The sequence below is a fragment of the Amphiura filiformis genome, chromosome 11 (assembly GCF_039555335.1).
Source record: "Amphiura filiformis chromosome 11, Afil_fr2py, whole genome shotgun sequence".
Taxonomy (NCBI): domain Eukaryota; kingdom Metazoa; phylum Echinodermata; class Ophiuroidea; order Amphilepidida; family Amphiuridae; genus Amphiura; species Amphiura filiformis.
In genome coordinates, this window is record NC_092638.1 from 41,458,828 (window position 1) to 41,480,170 (window position 21,343).

General features: G+C 36.8%; 2 protein-coding genes across 4 annotated transcripts; one reads left to right on the plus strand and one right to left on the minus strand.

The window, feature by feature from the left end:
- Window positions 1–428: 428 nt before the first annotated feature.
- On the minus strand, window positions 429–21,342 carry LOC140164855 (protein-lysine N-methyltransferase EEF2KMT-like). 3 transcript variants are annotated; one of them, XM_072188233.1, is made up of 8 exons: window positions 21,209–21,342; window positions 9,914–9,973; window positions 8,516–8,596; window positions 7,340–7,447; window positions 6,036–6,169; window positions 4,008–4,651; window positions 2,829–2,987; window positions 429–2,327 (listed from the first exon to the last, which is right to left on the minus strand). In XM_072188233.1, the coding sequence occupies exons 1-8, from the start codon at window positions 21,299–21,301 to the stop codon at window positions 2,227–2,229; spliced, it is 1,380 nt and encodes a 459-aa protein (XP_072044334.1). In that variant the 5' UTR covers window positions 21,302–21,342; the 3' UTR covers window positions 429–2,226. The 3 variants fall into 3 exon arrangements, with proteins under 3 accessions (XP_072044334.1, XP_072044335.1, XP_072044336.1); XM_072188234.1 differs by lacking the exon at window positions 9,914–9,973; XM_072188235.1 differs by lacking the exon at window positions 7,340–7,447.
- On the plus strand, window positions 14,002–17,238 carry LOC140164140 (uncharacterized). The gene is made up of 3 exons (XM_072187383.1): window positions 14,002–14,094; window positions 15,102–15,389; window positions 16,108–17,238. The coding sequence occupies exons 1-3, from the start codon at window positions 14,002–14,004 to the stop codon at window positions 16,489–16,491; spliced, it is 765 nt and encodes a 254-aa protein (XP_072043484.1). The 3' UTR covers window positions 16,492–17,238.
- Window position 21,343: the final 1 nt, after the last annotated feature.

A 21,343-nucleotide genomic window follows, 5' to 3' on the forward strand; every position in this document is an offset into this window, starting at 1 on the left:
ACAGTCACCAATGGTCAACAAGAGGGCAAATCCAAGTCCAACACAATGTCCTATGTTGTGTTGGACTTGCCCTCTTCTTCAAAGTCACTTTAAACTTTGAGAATTTGTTTATCATCAGCACATATGAACCTACATTCAATCATTATATTACTGGGATTCCCTTGACTTTCAACAGTTTGCTTTTAAACATTAAATAAGAAGTCATCATGGTTTTTTTAAATGTACAAGAGAGGAAAACACATTGTTGGCTATATTTTTTTTAAATATTTGAGAAGATTTTGACATTTTAGCCAGCAATAGTTTTCCAACTCAAGAGTTTGCACAAATTGAGTCAGTCAAGCAAAGAGCAACACACTTATGACCTTTTTGCATTCAACCAATGAATTCTATCGACTTCTTGTGATTATGACAACAATAAAGAAATGAAATTGAAACAAGTAAGTCTGTTTATTGTGATTATTTCTGGTTTTCCTTTACAGAATACATGTGTGGAATGAGTTATTCAAGCAGTGGGCCGCAAGTTGGTCTAAAAACTTTTGTTTTGCGAATGATAGACATCCTAAAAATTCTGATGTAATTTAGGTGATTATGTGGTTATTTTAAAAATGCTCAGCCCAAAGTGGAATTAGGAAAACTTCTTTGCCCTATAATGCTCAGAACCTGTTTTTGAACCTAGATTGCACAGTTATTTCATCTTGCATTACATATACCGATTAGTGCCCATACCCCAATAAGCGCCCACCCAGGGTATTTTCAATTTGCTGAAGGGTACCATTAATGTTGAAGTGACTGATAGATGTTGATACAGTGAAATAGCTTGAGGATTTGAAGTCCTGTGTAAACTTGCATCAGAAAAGCTAAAACGTCTCGGGATCCTATCATAATGTAGGTAAATTTGTCTCTAATAAATGACCCTTGCGAAAAAATTAGGTAAACCAGGTAAAATATATGCGCTCACTCAAAATGACTTTGTAAAGCGCAATACAGTAGTTAGAATTTCAAATGAGTGAACACAGCATGATGAATGCTGCATGCCTGCCAGTCAACTATGAGGATGCTGGATGCTGGATGCATGCTGGATACAGAAGATGCTAATTATGTGCATGTCTAAAATGGTTCATTCATTTAAAATTCTGACCAGCTAATAATCCCATATTGCAATAATATATTAAACTCAAATGAAGGACAAATGAACTGCAATATAAATTGTTCAAGTAAGTAGATAGGCTTTCACTACAGGATTCCATAACAACTGATTTTTATTCAGGTGCGCCGTCCTGATGAAGTCAGAGCCACATCTGACGAAAGCTTGACCATTTCACACAGTGACTGGCTGCACCAGTACTGTAGTTTTCATACATTGACCGGCTGCACCAGTAATGTGATATCCGACAGCGCACCTGAATAAAAATCAGTTGTGATAAATCATTCAGCATCCTTCACATATATGTTTTTATATCCAGCTTTAATTAATTTCATTGAATTTGGTCCTCTAATTAAATGGCTTCTTTCAGTTAATCAAGTTGCCATGAAGGCTTCTATGTAATGATATCGAGGGTATTTGATATTGCACGCATAAATAACAACTTGTCTGTACTGATACACACCCATACATGTTTCTGTTGCAAGTTGCAGGTGGTGTAAATCCATTTAATATTGCATTCAGGTGATATGTTCCACCCATTTTGTTATAGTATAATTTCTTTCACACACATTTTTGTGGAAATATAATACACAACTATGTCAGCACACTGTCAACCTCTATGATATTGTCCAATGAGCATGGGTACATAGAACACACCCACCCCTACGTGTAATCACCTCCAAACAGGGACGCTGTGCAAACATGGACGTCCAAATCCGTACTCAACCGACATACCGAGGATGTTTTCCGCCATTTTGTTTTGTGTATTTTTGTGGTTATGGAATTTAACCCAGCTACTGCGGACATTTTATCTTAATATATATAATGATAGAGGACGTATTTCGCAAATACATTAAACATGCATTTGCGGTCGTTTGCAGACCTGCAGAAACCGAGGATGGTCCCCCATTGCTGAGTGGTCCACGGTTGCAATATCTTGCACTCAACAGGGAACTGTGGACGTCCTTGACTTGCTGTGTATCCATGGTTACGTTTAAAATATCATATAAATGTCCTTAATTCGGAGGCACTGACAAATATACCCCTTCCTGCACACACACACCCCCACACACAAGAAAGGCTTACAAAGAGAGCTGCAGTAACTTGATAGGACAGCTTGCATCGTAGTAGAACACTGGAATGGTTGGTGATTCAAGTTCTCTCCTCTGTATACCATGCTTGTCTGAATGATAAAGAAATGAAAATCAAACACAGATTACAAATTAAGTTTTTTGACATACTCTTGCTTTGTGTGTTTGAAATAAAGCATCTACCTGATATTTGTGTCAGTTCTTCACAGTGCTCCAACACAATTTGTTTTTAATTGGCTCATTGCAGCGTGACAGTTTTTAAGAATTAATGCTGTGACCATTATTTCTGTATTTCAAGCAGAAGTCAAGTCAATAGAAAGGCTTTCAGTCTAGAAACAAACATTTTGTCATTAAAATTGGGTGTCTTTTTTAAAATCTGAATTAAGAGATAATTTCAAGCAAAATACACTCCAATTTTGGAAATTGGGTGCTTCAAGAGCATCAATAAGTTTTGGGCTACTTGAGAGTTCTTGCAGCAACCAATTCATTGCACATTGCACTGAAAGTTTTTGGCAACACTGAACCTACCCAACATCTTAATGAAGCCATAATATGTTACCAAACCCTTGCATAAACACTTGTAGGGTACTTACCCAATGTCTCAATGAAGCCCTGGTAGGTTTCCTCATTACGGATGGTGGATGCAATGAATGCTAATGGTTGGCTTCTCTGTTTCTGCTCACAGTGTGATGATAAGAATCTATGTAGCACACTCACTAATGATGGTACTATGCTTATGTCATAAACAACATCTGGAACAAACGAAATTTTTTTTTTTATTTCTTATTTAACCTCAATGCACTGGCACTGTTCTCCCTTGGTTCCCAGGTGTAATTTCTGTGATTCCCTTTCTTATTATGCATGCACAGTCATGCATCGCGCAGTGTATGCGAAAAATCGCCACACTGTCAGGCCGTGTTCATTCAATTGAAATTTCTAGTAGGTCATAGGTCAAATACAATCATTTCAATCTTTCTGGCACAATGTAAAAAGCCTTTTGTTTAGTCCTACTTTTTTAAAGTTGTAACTTAAAACACATGCCAAAGCTATTAGAATATGGTTTGCCATATACCCAATCCTAGTCTGAATGATGACCCTAGTGCTCATCCCAATATCTCTTATACCAAGTCTTGCAAGTTTTCATGCTGTTTTTCACCGTGAGCTACATCTGTCAGCCATCGCTATAGTGATAACAATCACAAGTCCCTAGCATGGCCTACATTATGTAGTATCAAATTGCTGCTGGTGGACTTCAAGGCAAATTTCTACCAACATCATTATATTATGGTCCATATTTACATCAGTACCTTTGTCACAGTTACTTTGCGCGTGTACAGATGCACCGCCTCCGGTCTTGCCTATAACATGCCAGTTGTTTGAGTCAATGCACACAATTTAATGCTGAGCCAACTGGCGCATGCCTCATGGAAGCCTAATGGACTACATGTATAACCATGTACCATCGCTACTGCCGTACTCATGTTTGATCACCAGTATTTTTTCTGTCATTGGCTGTGATAGTATGATAAGGGCATTAGGGAACAAACCAAAAGTAATTTCGTTGGGGAGAAGGAAGGAACTTAAAAACGTTGATTATATTTCTTGTATGTTAAAAAAAATCCATTACTGATATTTTGACCAGCCAGTTTTAATGAAACTAATTGTATTATAGGGCTTCAGCAATCTTTTGGTTTGCTCTTACCTTGGACAAATCTTGCAAAGCACATTATAAACCATTATAAATCATTTAGAATTTTTACACTTTCTCTCACCTGCAGCAAGGATGATGTCAGCTTGTATATTTTGAAGATCACCATCATCTACATTTTCCCAGTCTAAGGTTGCCATGGCAATGTGACGAGATACTCCTTGGGTGATACCATTTGTTGCATTTTCTTTACATGTAAATTGTTGGTAAAGTTCTTCTTCTGATTTACAATTTGCTTTGCAGAGAGTTCTCCCACACTGTTCAATAACACATACATGCTGGTTTGAGTTTGAGGAATGATCTTTATACTGTGCAACATCATTTTCAGTTTTCCTGTGTAAACAAGACTTTTGAATTCTGCAATATTTACAGGGATTCTCATTGAATCTAGTATTGGCACCTAAATGTTTGTTACAGCTAAGAACTTCATCACTAGCTTGTATTTCATCAACTCTTTCTATTCCCGTTTCTTTATGAAGACATGTCTGCTGAATTCCACAACCTTGTATCTGCCCTGATGAGTTGATTTTGTCTACAAGTGAAACATCCTGTATATGATGTCCTTGTATTCTGTTGATTACTAGGTTTTCTTGCAGAGTTCTCAACACTTGCTGGTGATAGTCAGTAAATACATACTGGGTAGGTGTACATGTTTTGCAAATGATGAGCCCTGTCAGTCCAAGTCCACAACCTAATTCCACTATTTTTCTGCAATGCAAAAGAAAATAAGAGAGTAAGAACAGGGCCCCCGGTACACGCATGGAGGCCGCCATCTTGGGAAAAGTGGGTGCTGGCGACCGTCGAGTCGACGGTCGTCAGCACCCCCGAACGCGCCAGCACCATGACTACGCGTAACAGTATGCGTTCCCGACTGTCAATCATCGGGGTCAATCACCTCGAGCTTGACAACGATATCTGAATAGACTATTGCCAAGTCTTACGTGTAGGCGCGAAATAAAGGTTAATTTTTGTGATTGAAACAGTATTTTTCTTGTATAAATCTTTGTCTGGATAGTGGGATTGTTCATGGATTTGATGTATTTAATAAATTAAGTTTATGGATGCGCTAAAAATATTATTAAAAGTATTAAAAACAGCTGTTCAACATTTGAAAAAAATACAGGCTTGAAAAAGTCTAACCTTGGTTGCAGCAAGCCGTGATTTTTACGGGTAATTTTATTACTTGAAAGCGGAGCACGGACGCGATGCAGCCGGTAGAAATCGCGGTAGTGTTCCAGGCCTACACGATGGCAGGTAATGGCGGCGTCCATAGTTTTATTATATTTCTCCTTGACTGTCCCTTCCCAATCTTTATTTATTCCCTGGTAAGAATCATAGAGAGAGAGGGGGAGACAGAACCAGGCAGACAGACAATGAGGGGAGAATAAGAGGGAGACAGAAAGAACAAGCGGAAGAGCAGGAGAGAGAGATAGGGGGAGGGGAGAGATAGAACGAGGGAGAGAGCAAGAGATATAGACAGAACAAGAAACAGAGAGCAAGGGCAAGAGAGATTCAGATTTTTTTTGGTAAAAGGAAAATACTATCTTTATTCAATATCAATTAAAAATCTAATTGCAGAAAAAATCAACAAATTATGAACAAAATTGGTTTTCTAAGCAAGGGGAAAATGTTGATCACATTTTGCATATTAAACAACATTAATAATATCTTGACTGTTACGAAGCTAGTTACATTTATAGGGCTTCATCTTCCTTCCTGTTTGTTCCCTTAGCACATCTGATGGTAAACCTCATGCACCCAACTCATGCAAAATCAAAAAGGCTACAGTTAAGTTTTGACGACCACAAATGTGACCTGCTGACGATGAAATGAACGTAGTCACTAGTTGGTAGTTTTGAGACATCCTGGCTGAATAAGTTGATGTTCTTTGTTTGCTGTGCACCTGTACAACATTGTATGTCTATTGAGAATGGCCCATTGTGCCCCCATTCACAAAGGACATACAAACATACTACTGGTTTTAACTGGTGTGTAAGAAACAAAGGACATCAATGCCAGGTTATTTCAAAACTACCAACTTGCGACTTTATACTCATTTTGTGGTAGCAGGTCACAAATAATATCAACTTACTTTGCATCAAGTAGATGTTTATTTTGCATTGCCCATTCAGCTAAACAGAGTGCAGCAGGCCATGTTTGTAGCCCAGTTGTACCATGAGATATCAGCTTAGTTGATTCTTTCAAAGTCACTTGTTCATTATTTGGCTGAAAAATAAATAGAATAAAAAATGAATTTAAAAATGTTAAAGGAGAATGGTATATAATTATGTTCAATAGCATCATCACCAGTTTTCCTCTATCAAAGTGTAGATTTTGCATCATTTGATGAGGCTTTCTTGGATGATTTGGTTGGCATCTTCTTTTGTACCATAATATTATTCTAGCCTGCTAATATGGATTAAAGGCCTATTTAGTGATCCCAGCAAAGGTGTAAAAAATAAAATTATTTATTTAGTGAAGGATAAGTCATTAAAATTGTCATAAGGTATTTTTCACATTATTTGCAAAAGGTTAGGGTATAAAGGGTATAAAATGTTTTCATAACATTCAAAAAACATTATTTTAAAACTTGTAATCATAATCATTAACAAGATATTTTGCAAAATATTTTTTCAAAATGTTTGCAGAAATATTTTACAATAACATTTGACAACATTTAAAAATGTTTTTGTAGTGTATTTTCATACACAACGTTTTCACTTTCATGACCTTTATATATCTTAATGTTATCTTAAACGTTTTCACCTAAACCCAAACCCAAAATGTAACCCTTCTGGGTAGCAGTATTGACAAAGTTGAAGCATTCAAACATGTTAAGTTAGGTTCATTCAATCAAGGTGGAATAGCATGTGATGAAATTGGACCATTGGCCTTTAATATGTTGAACCTTGTTCAGGTTATGAAGTTTTAAACTGGGTACACCAATAGGGTGAGCCAAGGAACTCAAATATGATGTTCTTTTTAGCATAGGGTATAATATGTAAAAAATATATTCCACTGAAGATTGAACATTATTTATGGAAAATGTTGCTATTCAACTTCCACTACCTCCCTAACCAATTTCCTACTGGGAAACTAATATCATTTTTGGATTCCTTGTTTAATTTCCTGTCAGGAAATGTATACTTTTCTTGTACTTAATGGGTTTAGTTTAAAACAAATAATTATATTTGTATCAAAAAGTGTGCATTTTCATAGAGGAAAAACACATGGCCATATGCAGTCTAGGACCAAGACTTGACATGACTTTATTGACATGAAATTGAAAACAACTTTTGCAAAGGTTTGCACATTTCTATGTTCAAAGTTGTAATGTAAACCCAATTCTTCTCCCATGCATCAATCCATCTTGTCACTCAATATAATGTAGCTTACCAGTGTGTAAGTCCTATAACAATTCTCATCTGCACTATCAGGCACAGTCATCAGCTTGGTGTATTCCTCATATAATACATCACAACTCTCTATGCTCAATGCATCTAACTAGTCATGTTAATCAAACCAAACATGTACAAAATGCAAGTATTAATATCACAACAAAAATAAAGGAACACAAACAGGTTAATTAGTATGTATAGCTATAGCACAGATTATGGTAAGTAAGACTAAACAATAAAATCACTTCCCACTTCTTATATAATTGTGCAATTACTATCCATGCTTTTTCTTCACTTAAAGAAAAACTACTATGCCAACCCAAGAAGTTGGACCTGCTGGTCAATCAACAATCCAAAGATGGCTTGCCACAAATGAGTAAATAATATGAACTTTGATCCTATTCCAGCACCCAATAATGTGGTGTCCTGAAAATGTAAGGGAAGCAGCATTTTGGAGGCATCTGTAAAATTGACTTGTTGAGCTGAATTTGAACTTCAAATGTTTATTTTGAGCACATGTACTTATGGAAAACCTGATTTTATTAAAAATATTAAACTTTAAAAAACACCTTTTGTTTGTTTTGAATATCGTATGAATTCATTCTATTACACACCCATGCCCCTGTAAGCGCCCACCCAGTGACTTGACAACATGCAAACTGTGATATTGCCCATGCAAATAAAAAAATAAGCGCCCTGGCCAGTTAAGGGGGTACTACACCCCTGGCCAATTTTGTGCCTATTTGTGCATTTTTCTCAAAAATTATAGCGCATTGGTGACAAGTAATATATGTATATTATAGGGGCAAGGACTACAACTACTGCACTGGAAATTTTATTTCAGCACAGACAACAGTTGTGGTGTTACAGTCAAAAATGAGGGAAAACCAATATTTGATCAATAAATCAATAACTTCTTGCCTTGAGTTGCTGAACTTTCAGTGTAGTAGTTGTAGTCCATGCCCCTATAATATACATATCTTATTTGTCACCAATGCACTATAATTTTCGAGAAAAATGCAAAAATAGGCACAAAATTGGCCAGGGGTGTAGTACCCCCTTAATGGAACAAATATGGTAACTCAAAATGTCCCTTGATTGATGCAGGTTATCACAACTTTAATATCTCATTTAGACCGGCCAACTTGCATGATTTGCTCTATTATTCACTTACCTTTTTTAATAAAGTTTTGAGAAACATCTTTTGATAAGCAATTGATGGTGGATATGTTTTGGCTATGGGAGATAGGACAGTCTGAAAAAACAAGTATATTTAATTTTATGATTGAGTTTTCAAAAAGTATCATTCACAGCACTGATATTCAGATATCAATTCAACATGCTATGCTACAAAACACATGCACTGATATTCAATGTGCTACAAAATGTATCATAGCACTGCGATATGCAGATTTCAATTTTAAGAATGTATATTATTATTCGAATTAATTATTCACATATCATGGCTAATCAGTCCAATTACATATACAATTACAAATTGCACATACATATCATTGAAAATAGGGACGGCTGTCCCAGATAGGTCATCCGAAGATATGGGTACCGTAGTTAGTTTTTAATTTCAGCCAATTTTACAAGTTGATCCCAAATGACCTTTACCTCAGTATGTGACCTTGAACACCACCATTACATAATGCAGCTTTGGTTCAAGTTTGGTTGCAATTGGAATTGAACTGTTTATGTGAGACCAGATTTTGCATTTTCAGCCTCAAATGACCTTTGACCTCAATATATGACCTTGAACACCAAAAATCGATGAGGGTTCCCATAGTGCAGGTATGATCCACATTTCGTTGCAATAGGATTTGAACTGTTCATGAATCCAAATTTTAACCCAAAGCCTTACATAATTGTTGATGGATCCCTGGCACACACAACTTGTGATATGCCATAATGCCTTTTCCATCAGACGCTCTAAGGTATTTTCCTTCGGATGACCTAAAAAAGTACTACATTAAGAAAAGCACAAAATTGAATACCAAAATACTATTGCACAAGTACTCAATCGCAAGAGGATATTACTGGTTTAAAACATAACAGTTCAACAAAATATGGTATACGGCTCAGTTGAAAGCTCTTGGTCGTCACAGGGAATTGAGAGAAATTGTGGGAGTTGTGCAAATTGCGATCATGACTCAAGTCTCGTAGGAGGGATTAACAACTTTATAGTCCGCTCATTTTTAGGCAACCCTTCAGCAAACCTATGACGCTCCTCCTATCAGACAGAGAGTCCAGTTTACCACAAAGCAGAGCATGATATGTGTTGTTTTCTCCTCCCATGATTGTTCTACAAGCTCTCTTTTGAATAAACGCATCAGAGCACTGATATTAATTGTGTTGTGCTACAATTCATTGCTGTATTGTTACTTCTTTCAGTAGTAGTGATTTTTAAAAACCTGCCGGGGGGGGGGGTTGCCAAAATTGAAACCCGGAACAAAATATGCTCGTCTCTGACCCCCCTAAATATGAATGCTTCCCCAGCCACTGTACATGTGTCTAACTTTTTATCCAATTCCATGAATTACCAAATTATTCTTTTTACCATACTTACATTTTGCAAAAGAACCTCTTGCACATCCAACCCACAATTTTCTTCAGTAAACTCCACATTCTATTTTGAAATGATCAAAAACAATAACATAGGTTTATTAATAAAAATGTGTCCTATTTTCGGGGAGGGTTTTATATCCAAGTGGGTTTTAGAAGATGTAAGTCATAAAATTTACCACCAACAGTTTGGTAATGTCAAAGGTGTGTCAACCTCACATTATTTAATTAGCATGCTTCACTTTCTTCATCAAGGCGCTGACAAGGCCAGCAACATTGGCACAGTGGTACTCACGGATTTCTCAAAAGCATTTGACTTGATCGACCATACTCTGCTTATGGAGAAATTTATCCATATGGGGGTCCGTGAGTCTATTGTGCCATGGTTGTCTGACTTTGTCAGCAACAGACAACAGTGTGTTCGTTATAAACATGTTCTTTCTGATTACAAAATTGTAAATGGAGGTCTCCCACAAGGTACAAAACTAGGCCCAATAGGCTTTCAGATTATAATCAATGATGCTGTATCAAGTAGTGTGCCCAAAACAAAATGTTGGAAATATGTTGATGATTTAACAATTGTTGAGAACTGTATCCATCCCAAATCCAGCCAAATTCAAGATGTTTTGGATGAATTCAGTGAATGGTCTGCCAATAATAATCTGAAACTTAACCCTTTGAAATGTCAAGCCCGGCAGGTCTGCTTTAAGAGGAATCCACCCAATAATGTTATCAAAATCAATGACATTCCTCTCAACTTTGTTTCTGAGGCAAAAATTTTGGGTATTTGGATGCAGGACAACCTCAAATGGGATAGAAATATTGCTGAAATTGTGTCCAAAACCAATCGTCGGTTGTATATGCTTAGGATTTTAAAAAGGTTTGGTTTTAATACCCAGGAATTATGTTCAGTTTACAAAGGATATGTTCGACCATTACTTGAATACACAGATGTAGTTTGGCATTCCTCACTCACCACAACTCAAGATCATACTTTGGAGCAGCTGCAAAAAAGAGCTTGCAAAATAGTTCTGGGCAATTTGTATGATGGTTATGATAACGCTCTTAATCTGTGCCAGCTAGACTCTCTAGCTGATAGGAGGTAGGGCCATTGTCGTAAGTTGGCCGAAGGGCTTTCTGCTTCTATTCGAACAAAATATCTCATCCCTCCTACCAGACTGGAGAGTCATGGCAGGGTCCTTCGCAATGCAAATCAAGTCTCTCAACTTTATGCAAGGACCGATCGCTTCAAAAATAGCGCTATTCATACTTTATCAATTTATTGAATAACTAAATGCCCTGAACTGTTTTGCATACTCGTGACTTTTTAAATCTAGTATTATTGAGCCAATTTTAGCCTTTTAATGGTGTGTATTTATAATGTTGTTGAATGATCTCTTGAATAAGTGCAATGTTTTATTTTCTATCAACAGCAGTTGCTGTATTTTTCCTTGTTGATATTGATACTGTATTTTTTAATGTTTTTGTTTTTAATATTGTAAACCACTTGTAATTTGGCCTGAGGGCCACGATTTGTGTGTGAATAAAATATACTATACTATACTATTTGTAGGATTAAGACTACTGTATTCAACCTAATCAGATCCAAATCCTTGATTATCCTTCCCTAAATGCAATAGTTTAGTGGCAAATGTCCAAACTGTACCATGAGGCTACAATCTACAGAAGAATTTTCAATTTCAATTTCAATTTCAAAATTTTAATTCTAAGGCAGACTTATCAGCTTTACAAATCAGGAGTGTGAGTCACCTTACATAAAAAAAGCTGAAAAGTTGAAAAAAGAGCCTACAGAGCAGGTATACAAAAAAGCTGACAATCAAACCAGAAAAGCTGAACTCTTACACCCCTTATAATAAAGAGCCTTGAAAACTAGTCCAAGTCTGTCTTCCCTTTGAACAGTTTGCCCTTAGATACAATAGTTCAGCATCTAGACTGTATATGGAATACAGAATATCACAATTAGGTCTCACAATTACATGTAGGTAACAGTTGTATAAGAAAAGTTTAAGTTCCGGGTCTGACAAATATACATTCAGTCAGGGAAGGGAGGGAACAAGAAACAATATTAAGCAAAAGTATGGCACATGTAGATGGCAACCAGCATATAGTCCTTTTTGGATCCATTTCTGTGGGATTCATTTTGGGGAAGAATCTGGGGGAAGTATATGGCCACACCATGGTAGCGTGAGGGAATAATTTAGATTTTCTGGAAGAATAGACACCCCAGGTATGGATGAGATTCAACTGTGTCCGACTGTTGGCCGCAGAAACTGTAGACACGTTTCAGTGGATTTCTCACTCCTATTGTCATGGTGACACATTTATTGGGATTGAAGGACATTAACCAGTCATCTTGCCACTTCTCCAGAGTAACTAGGTCTTTCTGCAGTGTTGCGGAGATGCTATCCTGGATACACCCATCGATTGTGTGTCATCGGCCCTCAGACTGTACGAACCCATGGATTCGATCCATGTACAGGGTGTCCCAAAAAAAAGAGGCCCCTCATTGCGCCCTCTTTTTCTCCTATTTCAGAAAAGTTGATCAAGTATATGTTGGTATGTAAAGAAGCCTTTACCTGTTAGCTTTAATAAACCGAAACAATTATTTCAATCGGCTCATAACTTTTGAAGATATGCCCTTTTAAAGAAATGTATCCGTTTTTCTCTTTTTTTTTCGGAGGAGGTTTGGCTACTTCAAAGATTGAAAAGTGCATATACCGTGCATGAATATAAAATATTCCTCGATGATAACTTTATAAAATAACAACTTTATTTTAGGGAATGGGCTTTGCCGGTGGGCTTATAGTTATGGGTTATGGATTTTGTTAAGTGTCATTAATTTGGGCGAAATTGATGTGGGATGGGACTTCTTTTGCTGTACTTGCAATTACTTATGTTTTTCTCGGTTATTTTATGCCTTTTGGTTTTATTATGTTTCTTACTTTCTTACTTTGCGTTTGAATGGGAATTACTTTGCCTACTTTCCATCTGTTTGGGGAGCACATTTCTTCAATATTTTGACAAGTTGACATCAAATTTTCTATTCTTTATTGTTGAAATGACAATAATGTATTTTGCCAATAGTATGTTTAAAGTTTGTACTTTTGTGTTTTTGATCGCAAAGATCAGATATTTTTATTCCGGATTCGAATTCTATACCCTTAGTAAGGGCGCAGAATTTAGCAGAACTTTGACAATAATTTGGCCTTTTTGGACACTAAAATGCATTCCATCCTTAATTTTGTTTCAACCGAGTCTTAAATTAGCAAGCACAATAAGGTGGGTGCCAATTTTTGAAGCAATTTTTCAAATATCTGACCTGCTCAAATCGTTAAGTGTGTATTTCCCATAGACAGACAAAATGGCGTGAGCCAGTCCTAGTTCCAGTAACTGTAACTTGGCATACCAAGTTACAGTGCACTCTATTGACATCTGTTCCACAAATAAGAAACATCACAATATGCGGGCTCATTTTGGGCTCTAAGGATGTAGCTGAGGAACTCTCTCAAGGACAGTTTGGGCATGCACTGATGATTTTAATCCCATTGTACCAGGGTTTGGGTGTGCATGGATGATTTTAATCCCACTGTACTAGTCTATACTCACAAAGTTCAAAAGTTGAGGTAATTGATCTACATTGATCTCATCTTTTGGGTTGGTTCAAAATTCCCTGAGTTGGCAAAACCTGCAATCTTCATGGGAGTAATTTACTTAGTGCAAAAGTGGTCAAAATATGTCTTAATTTCCATGATTTGGATTTATCATATTGAGCAGCATTCTACTTGTGATGTTTCTACACTGTGTAGAGAGGGTCTACAGCATCTCTGAGGTAAAACTGACAAATACAAGGTATATTTCTTGATGCTTGAAGTTTGGATTTCTTAAATGTACAGTGCATCCCTATGTACCGCTGCAAGACTTCAGGTCCGTAGATGTCATTATGTTTATGATAAAGACTGAAGTCTTGCTGGCAGGACTAGAGCCAGTCCTTAATATACATAGGTACGGCGTATAGGGCTGGCGAGCGAGTCTAGCATAATCCCGGCCAGTAGGAGACTAGTTTGGATGTTCATGTGTGAATGGCACTATGATGTTCCACCACACAATGTCGTAATACGTAAGCCATATGACGTTAGCAGTGATCGCCTCTTCGCAATCTCTCCAGTAAGAGCAGAAGCAGAAAAATCTGATGAGGGCGAGATGGCTGAGTGGTTAAGGCATTGCGCTGCCAGCCTGGAGAACACGATCGGCAATAGTTCGAGCCTTGGGCTTGCCTTAGGTGAAAATTCTCTTCCCTCCCAAAAAGTTCCTAAATGTATATATATCATGGTCAGAAATCCTTCAATTCAGTTTAGTATCATCACAGAATTTAATTGTAGAATTTCTTCTCGCCCCCATACACTGCTTAGCACGTGCAGATATAGGTAGTGTATGTGCGACGTCCGTGGTTCGGAAGTCACGTAAAGCTGTTGGTCCTGTGTTCAGGAGGATTCATCCCTGTGCATAGACGTTCGCTTTTCGTATCTCTTTCCTTGTTGGAAAGGTATAACGTTTTGTGCCTATGTAAATTAGTCATTGTGTAAAGCTGTGTTTATACCCACCACGGGTTACTCATCATCAGACTGAATCATTGTCGTTAACTGCACAAGTTATGTGTGCAATTCTAGAGAACGTTGACCGACAGAGGGTGTCAATATAGGCCTATGTGTCGCTTTTGAAAAACAGCGATTCATGCACATGCTCAGCAGGCAAATACGACGGCGATTTAGTACACTGATCATGCGTGCGATTCAGATTTCTGCAAAAGCGATTGAGTATAAATGCATCTTTAGAAATGACTGGCGATTGTGTGTTCTCAAGTGGGTTTTACCATGATGATTCAAACCATGCACTGATATACTTTTTATGTTTTGCCTATACTTGGCATCGTGGCTTAATTTAGATTAGAATAGTGGATACATGCTAATGGGCACACCACCTAAGCTAGTTAAGGCTAATAATATAATTTTTGCCAAATTATAAGCCAAACAAAGTACAGCAGCAACTTGTAAATAATCTTATTATTTATATCTAAATTTACAATTCTATCTTTGTGATGTTCAAACTATGTTTTTTTCATTTATAGTATATGTTGCCAAAAATTAATAACAGTAATTATTTTTCTATTCAAGGGCCCAATCAAGATTAAAGAAGGAATGCTTGACTTTGAGGCGGCAACATGGTCCGCACTGAAGATAGTCTACCCAACTGTCAAGCTGCTTGGCTGCACTTATCATTGGAAGCAGGCAGTTTGGCGCAAGATTCAGGAAGTGGGATTGCAGCGAGCGTACTGCCCCAAGTCGGAGGTTCATAAGCTCCTATCAAAGTTGATGGCGTTGCCGTACCTGCCCAGTGAGTTAATACCTACGGTATTTAAGTATCTGGAGGGTAAAGCAGGTGAATCGCAACAGCTCAAGGAGGTATGTCCAATAATTAGGCATCAATAAAGGAAGTGTCCGGCAATCACAACATGCCTTTATATATGTTAGAAAAATAATTATCAAGCACGAATCACATGGTTTTATTTAACCATAAAAACGAATAAAAACAGCCATCTCTCTCAACACCTCGATATCTTTCAATGAACCGTAATAAAGTAAAATGTCACATTTTGGTCAATGTTTGTAGTATGGACAAATTGTTAGCTACATGCAACACTGCTGTTTTTGTCCTTCCAATATTATCGAGTTATATCCTTCACCACTTTTAATCTGTATACACTTTTTATCACTTCTACTGGTATAGAGCATTTTAATATATCATATAATAATAATAAAGATTGTATTTTATAGTTACGAGCATGCAGTGCCAATTTAAGGATTATGAGATACACCAAGTCTACCTTTTGCTTGCATATTTTTCGATCGAGTTATCTTGTCACCAAAATTGTGCAATGTTGTCAAAAGTGAAATAATAAATGTTTTGTAAAAAAAATCCAAAATGTCTGCTTTTAGTGCGCCAAAATTCTGAGTGGCATTTTAACTGCAAATCTTGTTTTGTTTACATTACTGGCGTTAACAACATACCAATGCGACTTGGCTGCGTTGGATATATACACGCAGGTTTGCGATCTTCAGGACTTAACTAGGAGTGCACATGCATGACAATTCTTTTATTTTCTTTCTCTGATGTTTGCAGGTATTTGCTTATGTCGATGCCACATGGGTGAAGGCGAATGCCAGATGGACACCAGCATCATGGTCAGCTTTTCGTCAGTCTGTCCGAACCAACAATGACGTGGAAGGCTGGCATCACGCGTTGAACTCTAAGGCCCCACAAGGTAATTTGACACTGTATAAGATCGCTCCACTACTCTTCGACCAGGCCAAACTTGTTAACCTCCAGCTGAAGCTCGTCGGTCAACAAAAACTATGCAGATACCAAAGAAAGACATACCGTAACCTTCACGGCCGATTGGTTAGTTTGTGGGACCAGCTAGACAAGAAGACCAAGAAGCCCCTGGATGTGGTTGAGGCTGCAGCCCATCTGTATGGTAACCTGCCAGTTAATGACAAGGTCTAGGACTTAAATGAACAAGACCACTATGGGTCACCTTTTAATTTCAATTCCTCAGTATTTACACAAAGGTTCCACTGCCTGAACAGAATTGATCGCAACTTGAAATCCCAACTGAGGTAATTAGTAGCTGTCAGCGAGGTGATCAGATCACCAGGCTGTCCTTATAGCTAGAGGCATGCTATTATGATATGGGTCAATGAGTTACATTTAAAATGACCTGTGGTGTTCAGTTCCCAGTTTTGCTTATGAGGCCGGATGCAAGTTATACCGTCAATTTGGTTAAGGGAGGCCAGAAGCAATATCAATTCTCTACAGGCAGTGAAACCTAATGATAGTAGTAATTATAAGTCCCTCTTTCTTATATATATTTCATTTGGGATAGGTTGGGTTGGAAATTAATATTTCATTTTTCACCAATGAAAGCTAATGTGCTGTGTGTGCAACACATCTTTTTATAATGTAAACTGCATTAAAATTCATTTTATAACTGGCTAGTCTGCATTATGGAAAGTAATATTAGTACAGTGTACATGTATTAAAATGATTGGTACCCATCAGTTTTCATTGATAAATTGTATAACAAGTCAGAAACTATACATGCATTCTAGACATTTCAAGTGTATCCATGCAATGTTGCATTTGGAAAAGGCCAGCCCTTTTCAAGTTGATGGGTACCAATCATTTTGATACAGCTTGTAGGATCCAAAATGAGTGCTGGATCATCGAGTATCACTAAATACTTCCTTAAAATTTGAACATGTTTGGTTAAAAAGTTCCTGTTAGAGAATTAAACTTGCACAACAATTGCACAATAATTAAAAAGACCGTTGAAATGATCAGCAAACTAGGTTTTTGGCATTGAAACAATATAAAGTCTTCAAAACTCATTCTGCAAAAATTATTTTCTGTCTCTAACTTGAAATGAGAAGTGATCTGTATAATATTTTTTTACAGATGTCTGTGTTTTTATCACTTGATTGGATTTGCATAACAACTTAGACAATTACAGCAGGGTGGAGGGCATGATTTGCGTTTTTTGCTGGTATACCTGTTTTTTGCTCGTTTTGTTTTATTGCCGGCTTGGTTTTCCACCTCTCCCCTTCTGAGTTGCTATGCGATTCCAATCTTGTAAGTTTCTGCAATATTGTTTTGGTGTAATACCCGGGTGTAATATTGGTTCTCGAATGCATTTTTTATGCTACTTGCTTGTTTGTGAAGGTATTTTATTTTAGGCAATGAACAAAACAACAACCCTGTCAGCAACCCTTGCAACAATACATTTTCTGGAAGCTAAAACGACCTTGAAGTCACAGCTTGAAAAATCTGGCCCAAGCTTTTGATGATTAAAATCAAGCTTATTGGTATTGGCAAAATTTACACACAAAAGTCTCCCAAAACGCAAAATCTGGGGTGACAACGGCCCGCAAAATGGTGTTGTTGGTTTTTTTGTTGCTTATTTAGTTTTGATGTAAGGCGCATAGGGGATCCACTTAATATGTTTCATAAATGCTGGCACAATAAGTTATAGGCATTTTCATAATGAAAAATTGGTAACATATCTTGTGTTGGCGTAATACCTCTATATACGACAGCGTTCAAGCTTTGACTTGCCTTTGGAGGACACACATGTGAAAAAAATATTTAGGGGTGAAAACAGTCAAAATTCTTGATTACTTGTTTCTAGGGGTAAAATGTCACATATTTTCAGATTTTGGCACTTAAAACCCCTTATTTTTCACTGATTTTGAGAAAAATTCATTTTTTGGTCCAATTTTAATTAACATTAAAGCATATAAAATACATCTTTGATAAATTAGATAGGAGATACTACAGTCTGTCCACATAGAAGTGCATGAGGATAATTATTTCAGTGCAATGCATGTGTAAATGCTTCTTTGGCGCACCAACTGCTGTGCAATGTGCATGACAAGCGTTAAGCGCACCACGCTCTACACGTCGCATTTTTAACACACAGTGCGTGTGACGCAAATACGCATCGACTTCGATGCCACAGATTTGGTTTGTACTTCTATATGGACAGACTAATCATAATGTGCTTTGCCTATTAAGGCGCTCTATAAATTATTGTTTATATTTATGATAATGTGACATGATCAAAGGGAATTTAATAGTCTAATCATGAAGCTACTAGCTAATGTTACTTAATAGTGATTTAGAATTGTTGAAAAAAACAGGTGCTCAAATTCTTCTTGTTTTCAGCAACTGAATAGTGGGGCACCACGAATAAACAACTTTTCGAGAAAATCGGGTTTGAAGAAATGCCAATTTAAAATCAAGTTGTGTAAATCAGGCATTCATCATATTTTGTAAATGATGTCTATTTTAAGGAATGGGTGACACCATAAAGAATTTCACCTGAAAAATGGATCTTGATAGTTGATATATTATAAAAGTTTGTGTTCAACAATTCATTGCCTCATAGATAGTCTAAAACATTAATTTACAGTCCGGTATATATGCCTTGCATGATTGTATAATTTGTAAATAATTGTGACCTGATTGTTTATATATGATTGTATTGATATATTTTATGAAAAATAAAAGCACAGAGCACCAAATGCATTTGCTCAGTGGAAAAGCATCCAGCGTGCAGCTTCCGAGTTCATTGATGAAGAAGAAACCCACCCATCAAACAAACATAACATAGAACAGATTTACAGTAGCCTGTTCCAGCAAAATATATATGTAAAGTATATTTTCGGAAAGTGAAATTAATTAAATTTATAACGGTTTGGTTTTAAGTTCTGATGAACTTATAGCTATTTTATCTAATATGTTTTATAGTAGTGGACTCTTGGTATATTTTGCTGGAATGTGTCTCTTCCCAATAAAGCGTCCAAAATTGAAAATCTCAAAATGATTACCGTAATTATTTTATTTTTATTTCTAATTTTGTCTCGCCTATTTACCTCTACCAAAAGTAATCGTAAAAGCAGGCAAGACGCGTGGTTCGAGAACCGCCTTGTCTCCTTTAAAATAACTTTCATCTACTTTCATTCTACTTGCCATTTTCTGACTTTAATAATATCAACAATAATGATGAATGATCAAAGAGTACAACTCCACCTTCACTGATTTATAAAATCAAATATTGTTGTGAAATAATTAAATGCCAGCTCTAGTCAAAATAAGACAAAAGTTGCTTGTAATAGTTCAAACTAAATAAAGAAAATAAAAGATATTTAATAATTAAAAGTCACCTCGTCCCTCTTTCAAAATCTTCAACAGGAAACTAATAATCAAGTCTAAGGGCCTTTTTATGCTAATCGATTTATGAAGAAGTTTCAATGTAAAACTTTTTGAAAAAATGAAAATTGTATATGTTCAATACCCTTCATTTTTTTTCTTCCAAAACTAAATTACCTAGCTGGAAAAGCAATGACTAAACGGCTCAAATCAATGTCATTATTAAATACATAGATTTAATCAATTGTCAAATTTTTTTTAAATCTCAATTTGTCAGAAATCTTCCGGTTTGTGTCAATAAATCTGTATGCAACCCTCTTCGAGCCGCTTTTGGACTCAAAACTAAAAAAAAACCTCAAAACTCTAACTTGAAGAATAAGCAACATACAATAATATACTATCAAACAATATTAAATAAAAGACCATTCACAAACACAAGTAAAGGGGCTGCCTGATGCCAAAGGCACCCCCTTCCGAGGGATAACAATTTTTAGCCCCCTCCCCCCCCCCATTTTGCATCAGGCCTCCTTTACAAGTGTTTGTGAATGCTAGTAATAAACTGGTATTTAATAATAGCAATAATAATAAGTGAGCTGGCATTTTCTTCGGAAGGGGGATCACAAATTTCAAAAAGTCGGCATCAATAAAAATGCGACCCCCCCCCTGTTTCGGCAACAACAATTTTATGACCACCGACACACCTTAGCCTCTAAACAGGCTAAAATAGTATTGAAATCAGTCTTTTCAATTGTATTGAAATCAGTCTAATAACACTATTTGAGGTACTAGTAATCTTATGACTCCCTACATTTTGGTCATCAAAATTTTCATGACCCCCTCCCCATATCTTTCTTTCCAAAAATTTATGCCCCCCCAGTATATTTGAGACCCACCTGCACCCCTTCCGAAGAAAATGCCAGTGCATATGCATGATTGAAAGCCATTTGCACTGGTCTGGTTCAAAACTGCAGTCGAGTGATGCCAAATCACCCATATTATAATCATGATATAAATAAGATTTTGTGTTTCCACAACAAACAAACATGAAAATAATTATATTCCACAATTTATGCTATTATACTTCTTTAAAATTATGCTTAAAATTACATTAAACCGGGTACCTAACCTGTCTTTAATTGTGGCATATATATCCCCATTATTGTCCTCTGTCATTTCGGCTTTTAATTGCATAACATCTACACACTGAAACCGGGACTGAAACCCTATGTGGTTTTATACAGGGGCCGAATTGGCGTGTGGCCGAATTGGCGTGTGGCCGAATTGGCGTGTGGCCGAATTGACTGCTATGTGGCCGAATTGGTTTGGGTCCGAATCGACCTGCGACCCTAACCAGAACCAGATGTGGTGCAAAATTTGGAAGAAACATGCCTGCCGAATTTTGATTTTCAACTAACAACAAATTCATAACTTGCATTTTCAAATTGTAATACACCGTGTACCACAACGAAACTTCGCATATCTATAAATTTGAATATCAAAAATATATTTTTACCATTAACTGTAAATTTCGAATGGGTACCATCGCTAAAAACTGGTCATGAATATTGGAAATACAAGTCAGCGTGACTTCCGTGGTAGTCGCCATTGTTGTTTCTAGAAGTGAGCATGCGCAGAAGCAACGAAGAAG

Bases quoted from the DNA above. Each gene is read 5' to 3' on its own strand.
- LOC140164140 (XM_072187383.1), top strand. From the start codon at position 14,002: ATGTGTGAATGGCACTATGATGTTCCACCACACAATGTCGTAATACGT. The intron at 14,095-15,101 runs GTAAGAGCAGAA...TTTCTATTCAAG, and splicing joins GCCTCTTCGCAATCTCTCCA to GGCCCAATCAAGATTAAAGA. The intron at 15,390-16,107 runs GTATGTCCAATA...TGATGTTTGCAG, and splicing joins AATCGCAACAGCTCAAGGAG to GTATTTGCTTATGTCGATGC.
- LOC140164855 (XM_072188233.1), bottom strand. From the start codon at position 21,301: ATGGCGACTACCACGGAAGTCACGCTGACTTGTATTTCCAATATTCAT. The intron at 6,170-7,339 runs GTAAGCTACATT...TTTATTTTTCAG, and splicing joins GTTATAGGACTTACACACTG to CCAAATAATGAACAAGTGAC. The intron at 2,988-4,007 runs GTGAGAGAAAGT...CGTTTGTTCCAG, and splicing joins TGACATCATCCTTGCTGCAG to ATGTTGTTTATGACATAAGC.